The sequence below is a fragment of the Grampus griseus genome (assembly GCF_964374135.1).
Source record: "Grampus griseus genome assembly, chromosome: 2".
Classification (NCBI taxonomy): domain Eukaryota; kingdom Metazoa; phylum Chordata; class Mammalia; order Artiodactyla; family Delphinidae; genus Grampus; species Grampus griseus.
In genome coordinates this window covers 91454120-91475963 of record NC_139018.1, presented here as the reverse complement: position 1 = coordinate 91475963, position 21844 = coordinate 91454120, and the positions used below count along the sequence as shown (strand labels likewise).

At 41.8% G+C, this 21844-nt stretch overlaps 1 protein-coding gene across 2 annotated transcripts in view; it reads left to right on the top strand.

Annotated features, from left to right (window-relative positions):
* Positions 1-21844, top strand: part of FBN1 (fibrillin 1) — a gene marked incomplete at its 5' end in the record, with an annotated part of 252802 nt that overhangs the window by 175778 nt on the left and 55180 nt on the right. Inside the window, 12 exons of one of the 2 annotated variants that reach the window (XM_082647205.1) lie at positions 1687-1809; positions 1961-2083; positions 3531-3656; positions 5444-5566; positions 7324-7446; positions 7737-7901; positions 10122-10190; positions 10276-10401; positions 11627-11749; positions 12405-12563; positions 15336-15407; positions 18891-19016. The exons of the other annotated variant lie outside the window; for it this stretch is intronic. Of the exons in view, the coding sequence (XP_082503331.1) occupies positions 1687-1809; positions 1961-2083; positions 3531-3656; positions 5444-5566; positions 7324-7446; positions 7737-7901; positions 10122-10190; positions 10276-10401; positions 11627-11749; positions 12405-12563; positions 15336-15407; positions 18891-19016 (1458 nt within the window). The remainder of the gene's footprint in view (positions 1-1686; positions 1810-1960; positions 2084-3530; positions 3657-5443; positions 5567-7323; positions 7447-7736; positions 7902-10121; positions 10191-10275; positions 10402-11626; positions 11750-12404; positions 12564-15335; positions 15408-18890; positions 19017-21844) is intronic. 2 annotated transcript variants of the gene reach the window in all.

The following is a 21844-nucleotide window of genomic DNA, read 5'->3' as shown; positions in this document are numbered from 1 at the left end:
CTAGAGTGGCTCACAGAACTCAAGAAACCAGTTTACTCGTTAGATGTATCAGTTTACTATAAAAGAGTATAACTCAGAACAGCCAGATGGAAGAGATGCATAGGGCAAGGTATGGGGAGATGGCACAGAGCTTCCATGCCACCTCTGAGCAAGCCATTCTCCCCAGATCCTCACTGTTCACCAACCTGGAAGCTGTCCAAACCCTATCTTTTGGGGTTTTTCTAGAGGCTTTATGACAGAGGCACGATTGATTAAATCATTGACCTTTGGTGACTGATTCAACCTGTAGCCCCTCTGCTCTCCCTAGAGGTAGGGGGTGGGACTGAAAATTCCACCTCTCTAATCATGCCTTTGGTTCTCTTGGCAACCAGCCCCCATCCTTAAGTGCTTTCCAAACGTCACCTCATTAACATAACAAAAGACACCTTTTTCCGCTCTTAGCACTTAGGAAATCCCAAGGGTTTTAGGAGTTCTGTGCCAGAAACAGGACAAAGACCAAATATACACTTCTTGTTATAAATCACAATATCACAGGAAACAAAACATATTTTACTTTATAATTTATAGTCCCTTTTTTTTAAAATTAAATTTTATTGGAGTATAGTTGCTTCACAGCGTTGTGTTAGCTTCTACTGCACAGCAAAATGAATCAGCCATACATATACATATATCCCCTCCCTTTTGGATTTCCCTCCCATTTAGGACACCACAGTGCATTAAGTAGAGTTCCCTGTGCTATACAGTATGTTCCCCTCAGGTACCTATTTTATACATAGTATCAGTAGTGTATATGTGTCAATCCCAATCTCCCAATTTCCTCCAACCCTGCCCCTTTCCCCCTTGGTATCCATACATTTGTTCTCTACATACATTCTCTTCTATAATGCTTTTATATTATAGAATCTATCTTGGCTAAATTTGGAAATGGAATTTTGAAGAATGGAGAATTTTTGAGAATTTGAAGTCTTTTAGCAATGTGGCCCTAATCTGGTTCTCCCTTTACTGAAAAATCTCTCTTGAATTGACTTGAGTTTTACAGGAAATACGCAAGAAGGCTTGGGTCCCAAAGCGCTGGCTAGAGAAAAGATAGTTCACACACTGCCTTAAGGAATATTCTCTGCAAATGCTTGAATTAGCGATACCTAAAGTAAAACTTTTATAGAAATAAAGCGTGATTAAATAATACGGTGTTTTACATTTAAGAATAAAATATACTTAGTGTATAGAATATGATTGAAAAAGCTTTCTAACATGCCAACAACATTGTATTCCTTTATATGAGATATGAAAGCAATGTGCATCATTTCTCTATAGTTGATTTAATAAAAATATTGGGAATAGAAACAAATGACCATGAGCATTAATAGGATAGAATGTTAGGCGACTCACTTTTTAAGATCTTCAACTGGAAGGAGCTTCATTTTGTTTTGCAGTGGCTGGACACTTACATTAAAATAATGGAAAATAATTAGAGTTAACAACAACAAGTAGCAGTATGTTGTTCTTTATAAATTGACATTTAAATCTGTTCAATTTATGTAGCTTACACATGTGGATGCTAAACCAATCTATGTTATACTGTGAGAAATGTGAAAGCAAGTCAACTTTTGAATATTGCTAAGTTATTTAAAAGACCCAAAAGGCATCTTTGCTAAACTTTGTTTAAACCACTGGTTATTTTTCCAGACATCAATGAATGTGAAATTGGAGCACACAACTGCGACAGACATGCTGTATGTACCAACACGGCAGGAAGCTTCAAATGTAGCTGCAGCCCCGGGTGGATTGGAGATGGCATTAAGTGCACTGGTGGGTTGGAAAGTAACAAACTGCTTCTCATGAACTGCATGGATTATAAATATGAAAATATCAGCTCTGTAAAGAAAAATTTAATTTGTGTTTTACTGATTTTAAATGTCACATTTTCTGTTCATAATGATGTGTGACCTCTTTCCTTAAGATCTGGACGAATGCTCCAATGGGACCCACATGTGCAGCCAACATGCAGACTGCAAGAATACCATGGGCTCTTACCGCTGCCTCTGCAAGGAAGGATACACAGGCGATGGCTTCACTTGTACAGGTAGGCTCGTGTTGGAAACAGCTGTGTAAACGGCAGTCGGAAAAGCAAGGTGCTCGACGTCTTTCAAACCATCAATTCTTTTCTGAAGGCTGGGTCAGTTATAGACAACTTGGAACAGAAAATATTGGTTATTTGAAACGACATTCCTGTGGAATGGAAATTTGTAGCCGACGCAATTAGGGAGACCTCAGAAACTAAATATATATTTACATAGATGTATATATAGTTATATAGTTGATATATGTGTCACTGTATGTAATGATGTCATGAGTTTAAAATAAATCACACTTCCTTTCATAACCCTTAGCCTTTATATTTTTGTGCCTGTTTCTCACTGCTGACTTGTTTTCCATATTAAAACCAAGTGTGAACTTGCTGGAGGAACCTACGTGAGGAAAAGAAATTAGACATTCTGGATCAGATCAACAGCATATATTTTTCTTCCACTTGCCATCGTTGTTATCATTCCACATTAGTATAAGTGAGAATTTCATAACTGCTTTGAAAGGAATTCATTCACTTCCAGTTTTACAATATGTTAATGACATTTTCTTCTCAGTGCTAATGAACAGTCATAGAATTAATGTGAACTATTACATACATTTAAATATGTATGATTAGAAACATGATTATAAAGAAATGATATATACACTTATCATGACCATGTATATACAGACAGCACTTTTTAAGTCAGGGCATTGGTATTAAATAAGATATTGAGGTACATTTTTCATTGGCCGTTAGGTAGCATAGAAGCTCATAGGACCTGAAGCATCAGTTTATCCTGAGTACTCTGCTCACAAGAAGTCATTTAAACGTAAAAGGGGCTGAGGGCCAGTAAGTGATGTATCTGGATTTTGTTTTAGCTCACTAAAAGTTTTATCATACTTGAAATTGTTTTTGCTTAACCCAGTGAAGTTCTGTCATCATAAACTTCCCATTGCTTTTTAGAAAATATTCCAAGTTTCATGTACCAGGCATGTATGGTTCATGTGTTTGATATTTAACACCTGTGCTTAGTAGCAAAACTCAGAAGAGATTAAGCAGGAAGTTTTGGTCTCCTCTATAGTTGCTATTCTAGGGCTTTTGCTGCCCATCTGAGCAGAGCCTGAAGCTTGAGAATCAGGCACAACCATGACGTGTTATTTCCTGTCATGGATGTGTCCTCACATCGATGATCCTGCTTGCAAAAGTCTTAGTGTGAACGATCTGTTTGACTTACTACCCATTAGCGATAATTGAGCATTCAGGATTCTGTATCTGAACCCCATGTTGACTATATATTCAATATTAGTATTCAGAAGAGAAAATTGAGTTTAATGTGTCAAGTAGAAATTATGATGAAATACCGCTACCCTCAGGAAGCTGACAATTATAAAAGTTGTTGGACCTGAGGAATCAGAAAACTAACTAAGGAAGAGTAACTTGTGTTTCTTTCTGGCTGTAGATCTTGATGAGTGCTCTGAGAATCTGAATCTGTGTGGCAATGGCCAGTGCCTCAACGCCCCGGGAGGATATCGCTGTGAATGTGACATGGGCTTTGTGCCCAGTGCTGACGGGAAAGCCTGTGAAGGTAAGTGATGGGCAAGCGGCCGGGGGGGCCTTGCGGGGCCTGATGAGATCAGCTTATTTAAACATTCCTGATGCCTTTCATTTGTTTGTTTTTTACACCAAGTTGTGTTTTGGCTTCCCATCTAACCTGGTCAGTTCAGTTTGTGGAGAGATTGGGTCTCCAGCTGGACCATTGCTCTTTGTGTAGAGAAAATCTCAGCTATTTGGCCATAAGCTGCACATGCAGCCTTGGCCAGATGATTTGCAAGAGTACACCCATCAGTCATAGGAGAATGGGGATAACCAAGTCAACGCAACATATTCATCCCCATTGCTGGTGGAAAGAGCTCAAAGTGCTGGTGCCCTGATAGTGATAGTTTCCATATTCAAATATGGAAACACAGTTTTTAATCTCTGCTGTGGTTTTGTTTCTAGAAATAAAGGCTTTAAAGTAACAGCAGAGTGGATAGTCTTGTCTGTAGGTAGAACAATGTCCTGGCTATGTCTCACATGGTCTCCAAATATCTAATACGTATGAACGTGGAACAGTCTTTTGCAAATCCACTTAGTAAGGAACCCCTAGGGATGATACCATACGTCAAGATGTCTCTCAGCGTAAGGCTCCATCTTCCTGAGAAGTGTTGGTCAGACAGGAAGAGTCCTGAGAGCCTGTTGGCTGAGGATGGATCCCACTAAGAAACACAGGATTCTTCTCTTTACCCACACTTGTCAAATTGAAGCACATTATCCCTCATTGAGAAGAATTAGTGACCACAGTGAACTGAAAAAATTTCAGTAGAAATAAACACATGGTAACGATTGACAGTAGAGGTTTAAACAAGACCCTGATTAATGTCTTAACTAATCGTTGTTGCTTGTTACTAGGACATTAACTCAAAGTCAGTCGTTAGCTGTGACATGTATACTAATTCCCTCATATAGTTCTATGTAAATACTTTTCTTTGTTATGGAACCATTGGATGTTCTTTATACAGTTTATATGAAATAGGCAGAGTTTGATATAAAATTCCTCCGAGGCAAGAAACTAATTATGCTCTTGATCATGTGCCTAATGCCTTGTTTACTTCTGTTACTGTGAACATCCAAGGAAAACAGGTACTGTGCCACCTCTGGGAGCAGAAATAGGCACAGTGAAAGTTTTGCTTCCCTTAATGCTATAAGGGAATGTTTTGTTTGTTTGTTTGTTCTTAATATAAATCATCACTGGCAGAGTGTTCATGGCTATTAAAAGCCAGTCTCAAGGCTGCAGATGTGCCTGCCTGCCAATTACACAAGCAGCATGTTAATGGGAGGCAGGGACAGAGGCCTGGAAAAAGCCTCCGCAGTTTTTAGATCTCCGTCAACAACTGCAAACACACACCACGGTACTAGGAACACAGAGGACTACAAAAACTGGCGATAAAAGTTACCACAAAGCCTTTGTGGTTCTTAAAATTTTAACTCACAACAAAAACAGTGAACGTATAGATAAGAACAACCAAAGAATTTAGTCTAAGTTGGCTTGTTTGGCTCTTATCGATGTGGAGCTACGTAAAGCACCATAATGAGATTATACATAAAATGCTTAGCCCGCTGCTTGGCATGTAATAGGGGCTGAGAAAAGGGAAGTTCTCACCTAGGAGACTTCCTTACAGATGACAGATATCTGAAAGTCTACAGGAGAAGGACCTAGGTCGATGTCACATAGTCTTCATTTTCTTAATAGTAACATCATTTGCCTAATTACATCAGGCAGTTTCTTTAGCAAAAAAATAATTTAATTTCTCCCCCCTTTCCTCCTTTCCCAAGATATTGACGAGTGCTCTCTTCCAAACATTTGTGTTTTTGGAACCTGCCACAATCTCCCTGGCCTCTTCCGCTGTGAGTGTGAGATCGGCTACGAACTGGACAGAAGTGGGGGGAACTGCACAGGTAAGGCATCTATTTGCATGGAAATCTGCTCCCAGGCGTCCCAGGGGACCCAGCTGTTGGGGCCTTGCAGGATCACACAGGGATATTCGCAGAGTCACAAAAGAAAAGCAGGGATGAAGAAGCATTAGGAATCACAGAATACATTTCTTCAGACCTGGAACTGATTAGATATGAGCATGCAGAGGGAAAAACTTGAAGAGAGTTGAAGGTGCAGAGTTAGTAGCCTAGAATCAAGCTCATGGTTACAGAGGCATGTTCCGGGCTTGCCGTTCCTTTTCTCCTTGGGCACATTTTTGGAGAGTTTCCTTTTGAAGGCTGTGCCCTGGGATCATGGGTTTTGCCTTGAACTTCTCTGCTGAGACACCCACTCCTTCCGAGCCCTGGCCTGTTGGTGGTCACCAGAGAACGCGGTACCTAGAAGTCAACCGCCCATTTCTAGTGTGTCGATCGTTTTCTTGTAGAGCAAAGAACTCTTCAGGAACATTAAAAAAAAAAATTAGAAAAGCCGTAGCGGGCACTCTGTAGATCCTCATTGGTTGATCTCGGCACTGAGTTAAGACTTTGAGAGCCATTTTCAGTTCTCCACCCTAGCGTCCCCTTCGATTCAAGGATACTAAGGAAATAAGTTCCATTCTGTACGGGCTCAGGATTTCAAGAAAACCCTAATTTTTCCAGCTGCCTAAACAAGCCATGACTCAGTGGCTCTCCAGTTATGACCACCTCCCTGAAATTGCTCAGGACTGAGGTATTCTTGCCCAAGCACACCTACTTCTCTTGGTTTTTCAAAAAAACTATTATGACACCAAGCCGGCCTCTAGCACACAGCAGGAAGTCACCTCTCCGCTGCCACGCCTCCTCCTCATTTCTCCAAATGACCACCAGCATCATTCTACCCACCCTGATTCCTGTTAGTCTATCCTGTCCCTCTAAGGTCACATGCGATTTGAGCAAAAGAATTTTCCACAGTGGAACCTCCAAGAGGGTTACCAGGTCCGAACAGGAGGACCGGAGCAGAAAGTATCATCCTCATTTCCCAGTCTCTTCTCTCTGAATCAGCGTGTCTGTTCTTGAATATTTTACAAGTATTCAAAATAGACAAAAGGATTGCACAGGGGTGGAATTCGCCAAAACCCCTGTCTTAAATATCTGGAATTCTGTACATGTTTTTGGAACAGAAACTGAAAGGGAAATATTCAACCCAGCATCAGTGACGGGAGAGAGACTCTTAGCAGGCCTGCAGAAACACGCTAAGCCCCGTGTGTGTGTGTGTGTGTGTGTGTGCTTGCGCTCAGCTGTACCGAGGCAAGCACGCCCAGCGGGGGAGGCAGCAGAAGTCGCCTGCAACTGACGGTTCCCTGGGACATCTTGCTCTCATTTGATAAAATAACAAGCTGCACATATTAAATATATTTTCTTAAAACCTGTGTCTGAAGTTTTGGTTGACCGAGGTCACAGTAGTGTTTTGCTTTCAGTTACCTTCACTGAAATATTTTTCCTAGTTCCAAAGTTATATTTTCTCCTGATGACAAATTTGAATGCTAAATGTGTTCCAGGGGAAAAAGACCAAAGACTATGACATATTTCCTTCCTGAGGGGTTTTATTTCAGAAGTGGAAGACTATATTTCTAGGGGTAATTACAACTGGAAACTCTTAAAAATTCTAGTTGGGAGCGCTAGATTTGGTGCTACCGTTTTATGGTGATGCCTTCCCTGCGTTGGCTCGGGTGATAACTCTGCCCCTTGCTGTTTGGTTTTAGACGTTAATGAATGTCTGGATCCAACCACGTGTATCAGTGGGAACTGTGTCAACACCCCAGGCAGCTATACCTGTGATTGTCCACCCGATTTTGAGCTGAATCCAACTCGAGTTGGCTGTGTTGGTAAGATCTTAAAAACTTTTCAGAGAAACATACTGTTGGTTATTTTTAAAGCAACATTGAACGTTGCATCCTCAAATTTTTAAAAAGTAATCGTATAAGAATTTAAACATTTCCTAAATATGGTTTATACTTTCAGGTCCTTGTCTCTAGGTAAACTCCCAGTATATGTGTTTGGGCACTTTTTAGTTTCTTAGTAAATTATGGTTATTAAACCGTTTTTTGGAAGTGGGTTTCAACCCTTACGTAGAAAGAATTTGCCTGACGCCTTTTTGTTTGTATATGGTAAATAGATACCCGCTCTGGAAATTGCTATTTGGATGTTCGACCTCGAGGAGACAATGGAGACACAGCCTGTAGCAATGAAATTGGAGTTGGTGTTTCCAAGGCTTCCTGCTGCTGCTCTCTGGGTAAAGCCTGGGGTACTCCTTGTGAGCTGTGCCCTGCTGTGAACACATGTAAGTGGACATCCTCCTATTTATTATTATTATTCCAGCTCAGTCCAGTTCTCCTTTCTAGCTCCAGAGAATAGAAGCCACAGAGGGAGGGAGCTGCCACTGGTCTCTAGTCTTTAATCAGGGAGGGGAGATCAGTCCTTCCAGCCCTGTTGAAGAATCCCACTCCCAATTTGGAAGTCAGAACATGTCCCCAGTTGGCTTGCACTAAAAGGTCAAGTAGGGCAGGCAACATCTCATTTCTGTCTGAGTGAAAAGAAGATAGCAGTATTTTAAAGAAGATTTTCCAGGCTAGGTTACTTATATTAGGGCACATTGATCTCTCCTCTTGTCATCTATTGGCTAATCTTAGAAGCTCTAGGACAGATGGGAGTTTCCCTGGGTGAAAAAGAAGCAATTAACTAAGCAAATATGAAACGGAAAATCATTCCATTCTTATGGTATGACTTGAAAGAAAGCTTTAGAGTGTGATTTTAAGGACATGTCTTCTAAAAACATAAAAGGCTTTCCTTTTTCTAAGCGGATGCTGTATTACGATTTAGAGTCAGATGTAGCTTCTGGGGCAAAGGTCAGTGGCTGCTGCTTACAGGGTATATTGGGATAGGTATTGATTCTTTCCTTGCTGAAGGGTCACTTATTTACTTTTTTTGAAATTATTTGTTGAGTACCTAGAGGATGTACTTTGTGTGTGCAGAGGTGATAATTTATGGATAATTGGATGGCTAATTCTAGTCTAATGGGTAGTTCCTGCCTTCCAGGAGTGTACAGTCTAGCAAAATATGACCTAAACATAAGAGCTGTAATTCAACGTAGACCTCAATAAGGGAAGAAAGAAGAGCAGACTCAGTGCCGTGAGTGGGAGAAAGAGCACACCTGGTTCCAGTTAGGACTGTGTCACTCGCCACCCATGTAACTTTGGAGTCAGCAAGCCTGTTTCCTCATTCATAATATGCCTCATAGGATTAAATGAAATCACTCACGTAAAACACTCAGCACAGGGATGGGTGCTTGGCGGGCACCTCCTTCTCTCCTTTATTCAGAAAGGGAAGTCAGTTGTGATTGACAGTGTGTGGTGATAACTTGGTGCATTTTTTAATTGGGGCTTGAAGGAAGGGTGTGTGACATGAAAGAGGGGACTTAAAAAGAGTGGATGATTGCAGGAAGGGGAGAGAAAAATAAAAGAGGAGGATAGTTAATTTCACTGATGTTGAAAGACTCAAAGCAAGATGGTTAGGTGGGGTGCAGGGGGAGTCAGTTCTATTGAGTAACAATGATTAGCCAAGCAATAGAGGTCCACCCCACCTCAAACTGGATCAGAGCTAGAACTGGAATACATACATATATACATTTATGCATATATACATATAATTTCAGAAATCGAGGAGGGGGATTATCAGATTGGGAAAGACCATGATCATTAGGAAAGAACTGATTCTTACAGATGCTTGTCAGGATGATACAGCAGATTCAGGTCATTCTTATCCATGTGTTCCTGTATGGCTCACACTGCCGGTGCACGGCACTGAAAGAAATGTTTTCGAGTGAAATACTTGGATGACAGAATTAATGGAGGGAATCAGAGGACACTGTAAAAAGTTGGTTTTGGAAACCAGGGGAATTAGTGTTGCCATCAGTAGAAACAGAGGGGCAAGAAAACTCTCTAGTCATTGAGGAGAGAAGTGGGATGGGAACCAAGAAAGAAGAGCTTTTCCTAAGGCTCTGTTTGGAAAGGGTTTTGGAGACAAGCTGATTAACAATATTAAGGGAAGTTGTGATTCCCAGGAAATAAGACTGAACAAAACATAAAAATGGAGGAGATGGTTGCAAAATAAAAAGGGAAAGAAAATCTTTAAAAAGAAATAATGATGGAGATAGAGAATAAAATAGTTCATAAGAACATAAGAGACAGAGAATAAAATAGTTCATAAGAATATAAGAGATAGAGAATAAAATAGTTCATAAGAACGCAAGACCAGAGAGTAGGCGGAAGGTTCAGAGACTGAGGACAGTAGCCTTACATTTGGCACACATAGAAAAAGCCATTTGAAAGGAGAAGTATATACAAAGATGTTAACCTGCTTCAGGTGAGTGGGGTAACTGCCCAAGATGCCTGAAAATGAATATTTTAAGATGGATATGTCCGTTTTTCTCTTGAGGATACTATTTCTAGAAATTTTAGATTCAGAAGAATTCAGTCTGATCTTTTTGTTGTTGTTTCCATAGCTGAGTACAAAATTCTTTGTCCTGGAGGAGAAGGTTTTCGACCCAACCCTATCACGGTTATATTGGAAGGTAATTCTGTTTCGCTTATCTTAAAGTGCGCACCTTTGGAACTTCCTCGGTCTTATTTACAATGCTGTCGTTGTCGTTTTGATAGATATCGATGAGTGCCAGGAGCTCCCAGGGCTGTGCCAAGGCGGGAAATGCATCAACACCTTTGGCAGTTTCCAGTGCCGCTGTCCGACGGGCTACTACCTGAATGAAGACACCCGAGTGTGTGATGGTACGTGGCCCTTTTAGGATGACAGGTTCTTTCAGATATTAAGAACTGACCTCGAAAAACAGCATACAGTTAGCCACCAGGGAAACTGAGACTCTAGCAATACAGCACAATAGTCTAAGTGCGAACGTGGCCAGGAAACGATGCCACACGTGGCAGCTTGCGCTCATGTTAGTGACAGAATATCATGTCCAATACACCCTAAATCGCCTTCTTTTTTTTTTTTTTTTTTGAGAGAAATGGTGTTTTGTTATCTTGAGCCATAGTCCTGTTTATGCCTGCAGAGTTTTCCATGCTTTTCAGAAAAGCCATTTTTATCGGAGTAGCACAGGTCTCATTTCAGTGGCTTCTATATTCTGGACAGTTCTGGGCTCTTCTTCTTGTCCTTTACCACTTCTCATTTGTACTAAGCATTTAAATGAGCTTCTCTTTGGAGGCAGCCCCTTTGGTTTTATGATGCAAGTGATGACTCCTGTTCATCCTGTGTTACTGGGAAGGTGGAGACTATCGACCACTGTTAGCTTTCAGAGTACGTGGACCATTGACCCGCGTGGGGAAATGGTTTTCATCTCTATACAGGAGTCACACAACGGATTTGGGAGGAGAAGACCTCCCTGTGTCCTGGAGGGGAAATATTCCTCTGCTTCTCCAGAAGGCTTATTAGGTGATCTCGGCAGTGACAACCTTGTTGAGTATCAGTCAGGCATCACAATACACATGACACATCTTAAGACCCATGGAGTTAACAAAAATTAGAATCAGCCCCTGTGTTTGAAAATGGGGAAGGAGGCGTGATATACCTACTTCTGTGCTGTCTTACCAGTGCAGATTCATGAAGCCAGGTTTTGATGGCTTCAGGATATATCATATCCTTCCTGAGATTTTGTGAACATATGAAGTACCTAGCTATCTTGCTGAAAGATACTTGAGAATGATAATTTCTCCACATTACCATCACTGCACGTGTTTGAGGATGTTTTGGAATCGTTTATTAAGAACTCATATCAGAAGGTAAAATTTCCTTTTCTAAAACTCCTCTCCTGAAAATGCACACATTAGCACAGACTAAGGACACTGAAGAATGAAACATCCACGTTCCTTATCCAGGTTGCGAAGTGCCCTGTGGATTTTCTCCAAGACCATCAACATTTATAGTGACCCTGAGTACCAGACCATTCCAAAGAGTGAAACTTCCATATTCACATACCACTTTCTCTTTGGATTATAGATGTGAATGAATGTGAAACTCCCGGAATCTGTGGTCCAGGGACGTGTTATAACACCGTGGGCAACTACACCTGTATTTGCCCTCCAGACTACATGCAAGTGAATGGGGGGAATAATTGCATGGGTAAGTCCTAGCTTTTCTTTATAGTGCATGTTTGGTCCTCATCTGCAAAGAGAAAAAGAGCTTCCGAGCCAGCAGTTAGTCCTCAGCGTTACATTACTCGTAAGAGCGAGTACTGCCACCCTTTCACTGAGAGAGCCTCCTCTCCTGTAAAGCATAAGCTGGGCCTTTTCTCACCATCTCGTGTGGGTGGTTGGGAGTTTTCTTTAAAATGTAATGTTGGAAAATCCCAAACAAAGGTTTAATAGTACTTCTTTTGTTTGACTTTGGGTGTATCTTTATACAACTATATTTACAGCACTGACCTACAGTATTAAAACATCATGAGTCGGAAATGAGAAAATCACTGCCAGATAGCAGTGGAGAATTGTTACCAGGAGACTGGGTGGAGAGTCACGTAAAGTTTATTAACACCGCAGCTACATAATGACTAAGTTCTGTGGCACAAAACAACAGGGAATATATTTCTCAAAGTCCTTTTTCTTGTAGCAGCATAGGACGACGGAGAGCTGTGTGAGAGCAGGCTTTTCCTGCCCTGATTGAAGTCAAGTTACAATACACTTCAAAAGAGATTCACGCCTTAAGTATCCCCTTAGAATCTCCCTGTCGTGATTTCCCCATGGCATCACCAGTCCCTTAACTTCCTCCTTTCTTCTAGATATGAGGAGAAGCTTGTGCTACAGGAACTATTACGCTGACAACCAGACCTGCGACGGAGAACTGTTGTTCAATATGACCAAGAAGATGTGCTGTTGTTCCTACAACATTGGCCGGGCCTGGAATAAGCCCTGTGAACAGTGTCCCATCCCAAGCACAGGTGAGTTTTAGTTTCACCGTTACCAGAAAGATAGCTCGGTACATTACCCACAAATGGTTGGGGAAATGAATCTCAGCAAGGGAAGAAAAGGGTGCATCGTTGATCTTCATAAGAAAGGATTAGCTCACAAGGGCAAATAGTTAAAGTCACAGTTGATCTTAGTACTTGCAGGTGAAAACTGAGTCACAGAATATGCTTTCTAATTTATACCCAGGTTCATTCACCAGACGCGTAGACTCAGTATATCACAAAAATATAAACATTGTTACCATTGTTATGGAGTCTGCCATATAACTAAAAGTCTGGAAACATTGGGCAAAGCAGTATGACAAATAAGTAAACCATAGTCCTATCAATTTTACTTATTTATAACTAATCTTGTTCCAGAAAGAATTCAAGGTGGCCCACAAAGATGCAAATGTAAAATAAGAAGGCCTAATGCAAATGGAAAGCAAGGGTAAGAAACTCAGAGCAAGGAACAAGGGTAATACACAAGATCCAAGCTGGGAATTCCTACACACTTGCCAGCAACGAGCAATAACTTGGGCTCTAAACCTTCTAGCAGCTCACATAGAGAGAGATGTGATCGAATCTAAGAGTCTCAATGACCACAAAGCAAAATCAACACTAAAGAAAAGCAGGAAAGATCAACTCCTTGATATTGAGATCTTAGAGAAATTTCTTCTTATATCCTCATACAGAAAAATCCAAATAATGTTACCTGTTTGGAAAAAAAAGTCTAATTTACATCTTAGCAGTAAATGAAGCAAAAACTTTGGTGCAGTGTTCTTATACGGTAGATGATATATGTCCTATATATCGTGATGACATCATTTACTAATGACGATCTAGATTATCTTTGTGATTTAGATTGAATGAACTACCATGCAGAGTATTGATCTGAGAATTGTGTGGTACCTACTCCATTCCCCACAGCGATAAGTAAAATCCTAAACCTATTGTCTGGTGCTACCTGACAGTGCATAAAACAGAAGATTCTTTTTTAGTAAAATATACCATTTCATCCATTGTTTACTCTGGAAATAGTGTAATAACCATTACTTAGAATTACGAGTTGTCCCCACTCTGCAAGATGTTGTTAGACCAGGGGTTGGCAAACGAGCCCATACAGGCCAGATCCAGCCCTCCTCCTATTTTTGTATGGCCCACAAGCTAAAAATAATTTTGACATTTTTAAATGGTTGGAAAAAAAGTCAAAGGAATGATATGTCATGACCTGAAAATTTTATGAACTTCAAATTTTAGTAAATAAAATTTTACTAGAATTCAGCCCCACTAATTTATTTCCATATTATCTATGGTTGCTTTCGTGAAATAGTTGAGTACTTTTAACAGAGACTGCACGGCTTGCAAAACCTAAAATATTTACTTCTTCGCCCTCTAAGAAAAAATTTGCTGACCCCTGATCTTGACCAGTGGCCTTCAAGTCTTTTGATCGTACATACCTATCGTTAAAAAACCTGGAGGTTACACGCACCTGCTGTGTGTATTTACAAGTAAATGTGTATATGTCTCTATATATTTGTTTTCAATTCTATTGAGAGATGCATTGATTATTTTCACAAACTGTTCTATTATAAAATATACACAAAATTAATTTTAAAATTGGATTTTACAAAGCTAGACATCCTAGTATTTTCTTTTTTACATTGATGGTTCATTGTACATTCCCCTGCAGACCACTTTGGAGATCTCTGATAAAGACTACCATTTACTTTCAGAAATATCTGTCTGAGTTTTAAGAATCTGCATACTCTTAATACAACAGGCAAGGTTTCGTCTTCATGTTGAATACTGGCCAAATCCAGGCATGGCTGTTCATTAGCTATGCAGTCTGCACACAGTTTAGGAGTCCCTGAAATTTGTCCGGATGGTCAGTGGAGCTGGCGTGACACTTGTTGGAAGTGGACCCTAACTTCTTTTTTTATAAGGAAATAAAAGCACTACGAAAAGAACATGTTACATTTTGATTAAAATACTTTTGGAAACCTTTTACTAATTTTCAGTAGGTTTGACCCATAAGGCAGTGGCCTTCTTGAGCTTAAATTGATACCATGCTATACTGGGTACACTCATGATCTGCAATTACAGAATCGCAGAGTTACAAGGGACCACAGATGACATTTAGTGCATCCTTTATTAGCAACTTTGATGAATTCAGGTGAAGGAGAGAAAGATAAAGGGTCGGGGGGGGGGGAGTGGGAGAGAACAAGAGAGCTGCATCAAAAGAAATCCAGCTCCAAAACTTGAAGTAATGAGGTAAGTTGGTTGTTTGACGTGAATTAGTCATTAATAGACCTCCTATCAAGAACTTAGCTAGATTTGCCGTGGTCTCCCCCAGTCTGTCGAGGAAATGGCTTTTGTATACATTCATTAAATCCTAGATCCCTTAATGCAGAGTGGAAAGAGGCACTCATGCCAGTCCCTGGGTTCAGAGCTGAACAACATCCTTATAGAAACCCAGATTCCTACAGGCAGGATCATACAAATGAGTGGCATGTGATATAGAGACCTCTGCTTCTGCCTCACTATTACATCAACATGAGGTCACTTTTCCTTCAGTGCCTGTCTTAAGGAGAAGTTTACACCATCTGTAGGAATTTTCAGATTAATTTTTTATTTTAAATTTTTCAAAATACAGGTAAATACCTTTCAAGAATGTATACAAAGTAATTTTGTTCAGCCTAATTATTGCTCTCTGCTGACCCCTATTCCCACCCCGCTCACCCCACCTTCGTTCAATCACTGCAGATGAATTTGCTACGCTCTGTGGAAGTCAAAGGCCAGGCTTCGTCATCGACATTTACACTGGTTTACCTGTTGGTGAGTTATGATGCCTTTGTTGGAACTTTTTGTCTCTGCCTTTGTGTTAAGAAAAGGAAGTACACATTGTTATTTTCTCAGTTTGCTTTTTTTTTCTTAGAAGGAACAAATTAAACAGTGCCATTTAGCTTTATTGAAACTCTGATTCTTAGTTTGAAACAAACAGTACAGACACCCTGTGTAGCTCCACCTAATTGGCAGCAGCATTTGTCGGTCATGATTAAGGGGACTGGAAAGCTTTTCACAGAATTACAATCAAGCTTAGTTAAACCAACCCTAGGCATCAACAAAGAGAGATTCTGGGAGTAGGGCCAGTTGACGTTTGATTTGACTACAATTCCCAATCCTTCCATCTGACTAAGACCTGAGTTTAATACGACTGTTCAAACTAATACTTATGTGTAGGTGGATCAATTTTATCTCACATAGAATCTCCTCAGGTTATCTGCTTTGGGATTTTTAGATGTGAAGTTAAAAAAAAAAAAAAATCTTTCCCATCTGAGGCCCTGTCTGGTAACTGGAGCAGAGACCACTGCAGTGCTAGTGAAGCTTACGCAAGATTCAGAAGTAACGCACAGCGTTCAGCCAATGGAAGTGATGCCTTTGTGGTTTAAAGCCAAATAACGTAAAAGTAGATGGAAAGCTATTGCATCCTCAGTCTTTCCCCAGTGTGATTTCTGTGGGTCCTTAGATGCCCCTCTTAACTCTGAGCAGTTGTGTCCAGTAGCAAACATCACCACTTTGTCTGTTCCACCTTATTCCTAATAAGTAAACTGAAATCCACATCAGCCTTTCCAATGACCTTGTTTAAGAAAACAAGGGTCTGGTCCAGCAATCAGCCTGGCTCTCTTAGTGCCAAATACATATGGCTCCATAGTCAACGTCCAAAGAAACGTCATGATTTGGAAAGAAAACCTGTTAAATGGCATTGGCCTGAAACGCCCGGCTCTAGCTGCTTTGTTTTTCCCCTTCCCAAAACAGATCTTTTCATCTCCTTAGAATCTCTGATCTGAGGATAAGTGGTCTTTAATAGTAGAATCCATCGTTCTCCGTGGATGGACCGGGCGTGTACCCCAGCAAGGCCTACCTTCTAATGTTGGTAGCAGGCAGAGACTCAAAACAGCATTAACATCATCCACTAATAAAACTGGAAAGGCTTCAGACATCATCTAGTCCACATCAGCTAGGCCTTGCCTTACAGTTGAGGGGACAGAGGCCTAGACAGGGGAGGGGACTCAGCTGAGGTCACCTGGCTAATTAATAACAGAGCTGAGACCAGAATCCAGTCCTGACTCACAGCTTGCTTTGCCTCTAGCTCTTGAAAACTGGAAATGTGATAGTTAGCAGTATACTTATTGTTAGCAAATTCCAGCATGACAAAATATTTAGATGACTGAGAAACTTTGTTTTATTTAAGCTTTATACTCTTCTTCTGAAAGGTCTGAAGATTGTTGGCATATAGAACCCATTCGTGTGGGGTTAAAACTATAGCAAGTTTATTAATCTTGTCTTTAAACATAAACTTTTCCAAGTTGAAGTTCAAATGGAATCCAGACAGGAAAAGAAAATATAATTTTTAATATATGCTTTTGCTCTTTTATGCCTAACAATGGCTAGAAATTTGACCCAGCCTGTTATTGTTAAACTTGAAAATACATCTCTTATATTTAAAACAAATGAATGTGAACATAACATTTCATGTTTTAACCTGTACGTAGTTCAAGAATGTCTGAATTTTTTTTTTCTTTTTGCTGATAGTGCATAGCTGTGATATATCTTTGCCTAACTTTTTAAGAACATGAATGACAAATGTGTGAAAAATCTAAAACATAATGACTTGTTGTATTCAAAATGGAAATATACCCTTTGATATTCTAAGCTGTTTTTTTTCCATTAAAGAGATCAATTTGTCTTCAAACAAAGTCAGGCCCTTTAGAAAAAGGTCCAACATAAATCCATGTCCTGTCGAATTTCTCCTTTAAAACAGACTGGCTTTAGGGTGTGATTCTTCTGAAAGCTCTTGTGAGTTCCACTTAAGTCTATAGCCATCTTCTTACAACTTATGCAAACAAAGTATCTTGCAGAGGCTCCGGACTATGATATGTAAAGGAAAGTATCTCAACAACAATAACAGAAACCTAATGGATTGGAAAGACCAAAGCTTTACATTCCCTCCCTGCTTCTGAAGTGTTTTGTGAAACTCTGCCAGAGGGCTGGTAGAGGGGTCCTCTGGGATAACAAGCACTTCGCTAATGGCTTTGAGAAGATTGTTTGACTGTGGAAAAGCATACGGGTGACAGGACAGCCTGTTAGCGGATTCCTGGTATCGAATCCCAACTTTGCCTCCTGTTGGCTGTACAGTCTTTGGCAAGTTCCATGCTCTGACTTCCTTAGTTCCATCATCTGCATCATGATGACGGTCAGAGTACCTAGAGACCATCGCATAGGGTGGCCCTGATGATTTGGTAACTAAATTCAGGTTAAATGCTTGAGAAATATACCAGGCATATAGCAAGGGAGACACTACTGTTACTGTCACTGTTACCGTTATTATCCTAGAGGACACTGAATGGTCAGGAGTTCAGAGCAGGTCAAACAGCGAGTGGACCCACCAGGCTGGTGAGGAGACCAGACTTGCCCACATGGCTCCCTCACCAGCTGGCCAGCCGGCTTTAGCAGCCTGGGTCCTGGCTCTGCTCTCACTCCTACTTCGGTCCTGTTTTAATGCTCACCAACCCCACTTCCAGGTACTGGTTCTTAATTGAATACATTTTAATTGGCACTTAACGTTTGTCAGACCGTGTACCAGGGGCCGGCAACACTGTAGCGTAGAAGCCAGCCCCGGTGCCTGGGCTTGGGAAGCCACAGTCTACTGTGACAGTCCTTCCTGGTGCCCCCTCTCTCTCCATGGTCAGCTCAGGCCCAGCTCACATCCCCAGACCTGACTTACCTCCATTCAAAAACCATGTGAAGGAGAAAGGGGGCGTTGAGGTGGAATTTGGAAGATCAGAGCTGGCCGTGACCATGGGCTCCTCCTCTGTTCCTCACCAGCTCTCCTCTCCCGTTCTAGACGAACACCACCACACACTTGGGGTAGAGAGACCACTTTCTCTTGGCAGTCACTTTTATTCTGCTCATCTGGTGCGCAGGGCCCGGTGGGTACAAAGATGGCTCCCGCCTGGACAAAGCCGATGTTATAAAACAAAACCAGAAAAACAGATAGTCAGTCAGACAGACGCATGAGCGTCTGACAAGCAGTCCAGTTATCTCAGTTTGCCCTTCACTGACGTCCCCGCTTCCATCACCACCCCAGCACACGTGCACACACGCAAGCACATACACACGCATACACACGCACTTTCTCTTCTCTGGCTTTAGACCTTACATAGAATGAATTAGAAGCAGCTGACTCTCCATTCCAGTTTACCCTGCAGAGGGACCGCGTGCCGTTCCGTCACTCATACGTACCTGCTCTGTTTCTAGATATCGATGAATGTCGGGAGATCCCAGGGGTCTGTGAAAATGGCGTGTGTATCAACATGGTTGGCAGCTTCCGATGTGAATGTCCAGTGGGCTTCTTCTATAATGACAAGTTGCTGGTTTGTGAAGGTAAGAGAGGCTGTCGCTATGTCACACCCAGAAATGAGCCAACCGATGAGCTGCATACCCACACACACACATGTGGCCAAGTTCACAACGTTGGAATTTCAGAAATCCATCTAACTCTAGCAGTACTGAAGGGCAACATGTGGATCGACAGACATTTCATGTAAAAATTCCCTAACACGCAGCGGGAAAAGCAGGATGTCCATTCCCCGGCCCTCTCTCCCCACACACACAATGTATTAGATTTCCCAGCTGATACGGAAAAGCCTTGAGATCCCGGGTGTGTCCAATAGATGGCTGTTGTTTCACACTGCTTGAAAGTGAGCATGAGTGGTGGGCAGTCGTCTTGAGCTGAACCTCAAAATCAGTGTTCTCTTCCAAACGGAGCCTTTGCTCCTCCCAAGTGAAAACAAGGTTAATGCAAATATTTCAAATGCACGAGAGAATCCCAAATGGCAAGAACAGCAAATTCGATTTTATATGAAGAATGTTGGCATGAGTGCAAATGGTACTTTTCTCATTTTCGAATTACCTCCGCTTGCCATGTGTTTGTGCTGTCATTCTGCACATTCCTTACCGCACCTCATATTTTTCCAACATCTGGGGAAGATAGTGTTCTTTTACATTTTAGTAAAAGGGACGTTCCTGGTTATTAAATATACCATGGGCCCTAGGACAGCTAGAATAATTTTCTATTTAATACTTAAACTTGGAGTCTCTAGCAGAGTTTTTGTTCATGTTAGAGCATGTATTAGAGCACATAGGTCAACATTTTAATATGTAAAAATCTTTTTCTCCTAAACTGGGGACAACTTATAGACCATGAGTCAAGTTACAGCCCCAAGCGCATGCTTGTTAAATTCTCCTCACCAGGCTTTCTGTTCCTGTGGCCAAGTTGGCCCACGTCCCTTCCTCTGCCTGCTCTGCGGGGGAGTGGGAACGGGGTGACAGCCATTCCTAACCTTCCTAAGGAGATAGTCATTTCGGGCTTTGGTTCGGGCCCTGGGCTTCAGGTCATCAAGGATCAGGTGTGGGGAGGAGGCATGATGTGGGAATGGAGAAGAAAGCCCACAGCAGGTGACCTTATAGTGCGAGAGGTGGCTGCCTGCTCATAGCCACCGTATGACACCTGTCGTACATGCGTCAGGATGTCCGCCGCCTTCTGTGGCATCTCCCCTTCTCTTCCATTCAGAGCTGGTTACTTGACCCAGGTGCCTCTTTGGCACTTATATCTGCTGAAGCAGCAGCCGGTGGCCAGAAACCAGAGGTAAGGCCATCCAGGACCACCACGTCAACCTAGACCTTGCTACACACGAGACTGAAAACCTACAGCTGCCCCAGCGTAAGGCACTTTGCTGTCAGGGTAGCATTCAGTGGATGTGGAGATTACAAAGCACTCCAACTCTTGGTTTCCGTTCCGTAGGATATCCATCTTCAGGGTGAATGTTTAATCCAGGGTCCGCTGCTTCCCAGCACACTCTTAGCTCGCAGAATCAGAAAAGGAAGGTTGACTTAGTACATGCCTCAGCCAGACTGAAATTGGGATGGATTCCAGAAGTGATTTAGGGAGCATCCATGCGTCTGCCCTCCCCAAGTATGTATAGAATCGGATGTTAGGCGTCTGATGCATTACAGAAATGCTTGTCTGTGACGCCGACTGGCTTCTCCAGCTACGCAAGGTACCCTCTGTGTTTCTGCACACCCTTAACTAAGAGCAGGGCAGTCCTGGTGGTGAGGTGCTGCTGGGTCCTGGGTCCACTGTAACCCAAGGTAGGCGTATTCTGCTTCTGTATCTGTTGTACAGAGAGGCACACCCCGTATGAGACGGAAACTCCCACTGACTGCCAATAGCACTGAGGTTTTCCCACCACAGAAGCACACACCTAGGAGGCCTTGGTTGATGTATTTGCCGCCCCCTTGTGGGAACTTCTCTGGCTGAGCCGACTTCTGCATGCAACCCCGGTACTGGTGCTGAGCTGACTCCCACCTGTGTTCCAGGCTATTCCCTTTACTGGATTTAGACTGAATTAGAATGTCTCATAAGAGCAGGGGAAGGGAATATGTATTTTGCCCCACGCTATAGCCTGGACTGTGCAGTAACTTTTGCAATGCCACGAATTTGAACTGTATTAGGTAGCTGTTAAATTTTTTAAAAGATAGACAAACAACTCCCTGAGCACAGTCAAAGCCCTGGAGCACACAATATCCATTTTATTCTTTCCTTTGATAGTAAGCGTTTGGTTCTTTTCAGTGGTTTTATGTGCAATCTCTCATGTTAAGTCTCCTTGACTTGACTGCCATGTGGCAGAAATTTAAGCAAGAGCCTGTGCAGCCCTGCAGTTCAAAGCACTGTCTGTAGACCAGGAGTACCAGCATCACTTGGGAGCTTAATGGAAGCACAGAATCTCAAGCCTCTCCCCAGACACGCTGAATCAGATGTGCCTTTCAAAAAAATCCTAAGTGATTCATACACGCATTCAGGTTTGAGATGCTCTGCTCTGCAGACCTCACAACCTTCCAGACAAAAGCAACCCAAATGAATCCTAAAACCCCCAGGCTTTGCGCAAATACAAGATTTCCTAGGATCTTGGTCTATACCCGTATCAAGTCCTGGCCCCTGAAGCTGAGTTTCACAACTTTTTCTAGACATTAGCAGCGTTAGAACCCGTATGTGGTGATAAATCAAGTATTTGCGTTTCTGAAAAATATTTGTAAAACAGAAAAATTAGAAAACAAAATTTCCATCTTCTATGGTTTGTTCAGTAGAACCGATCAAAACAAGAAAATATAAATCCATGTTGTGTGAGAGGCTTCATCAACTTGACACCAGA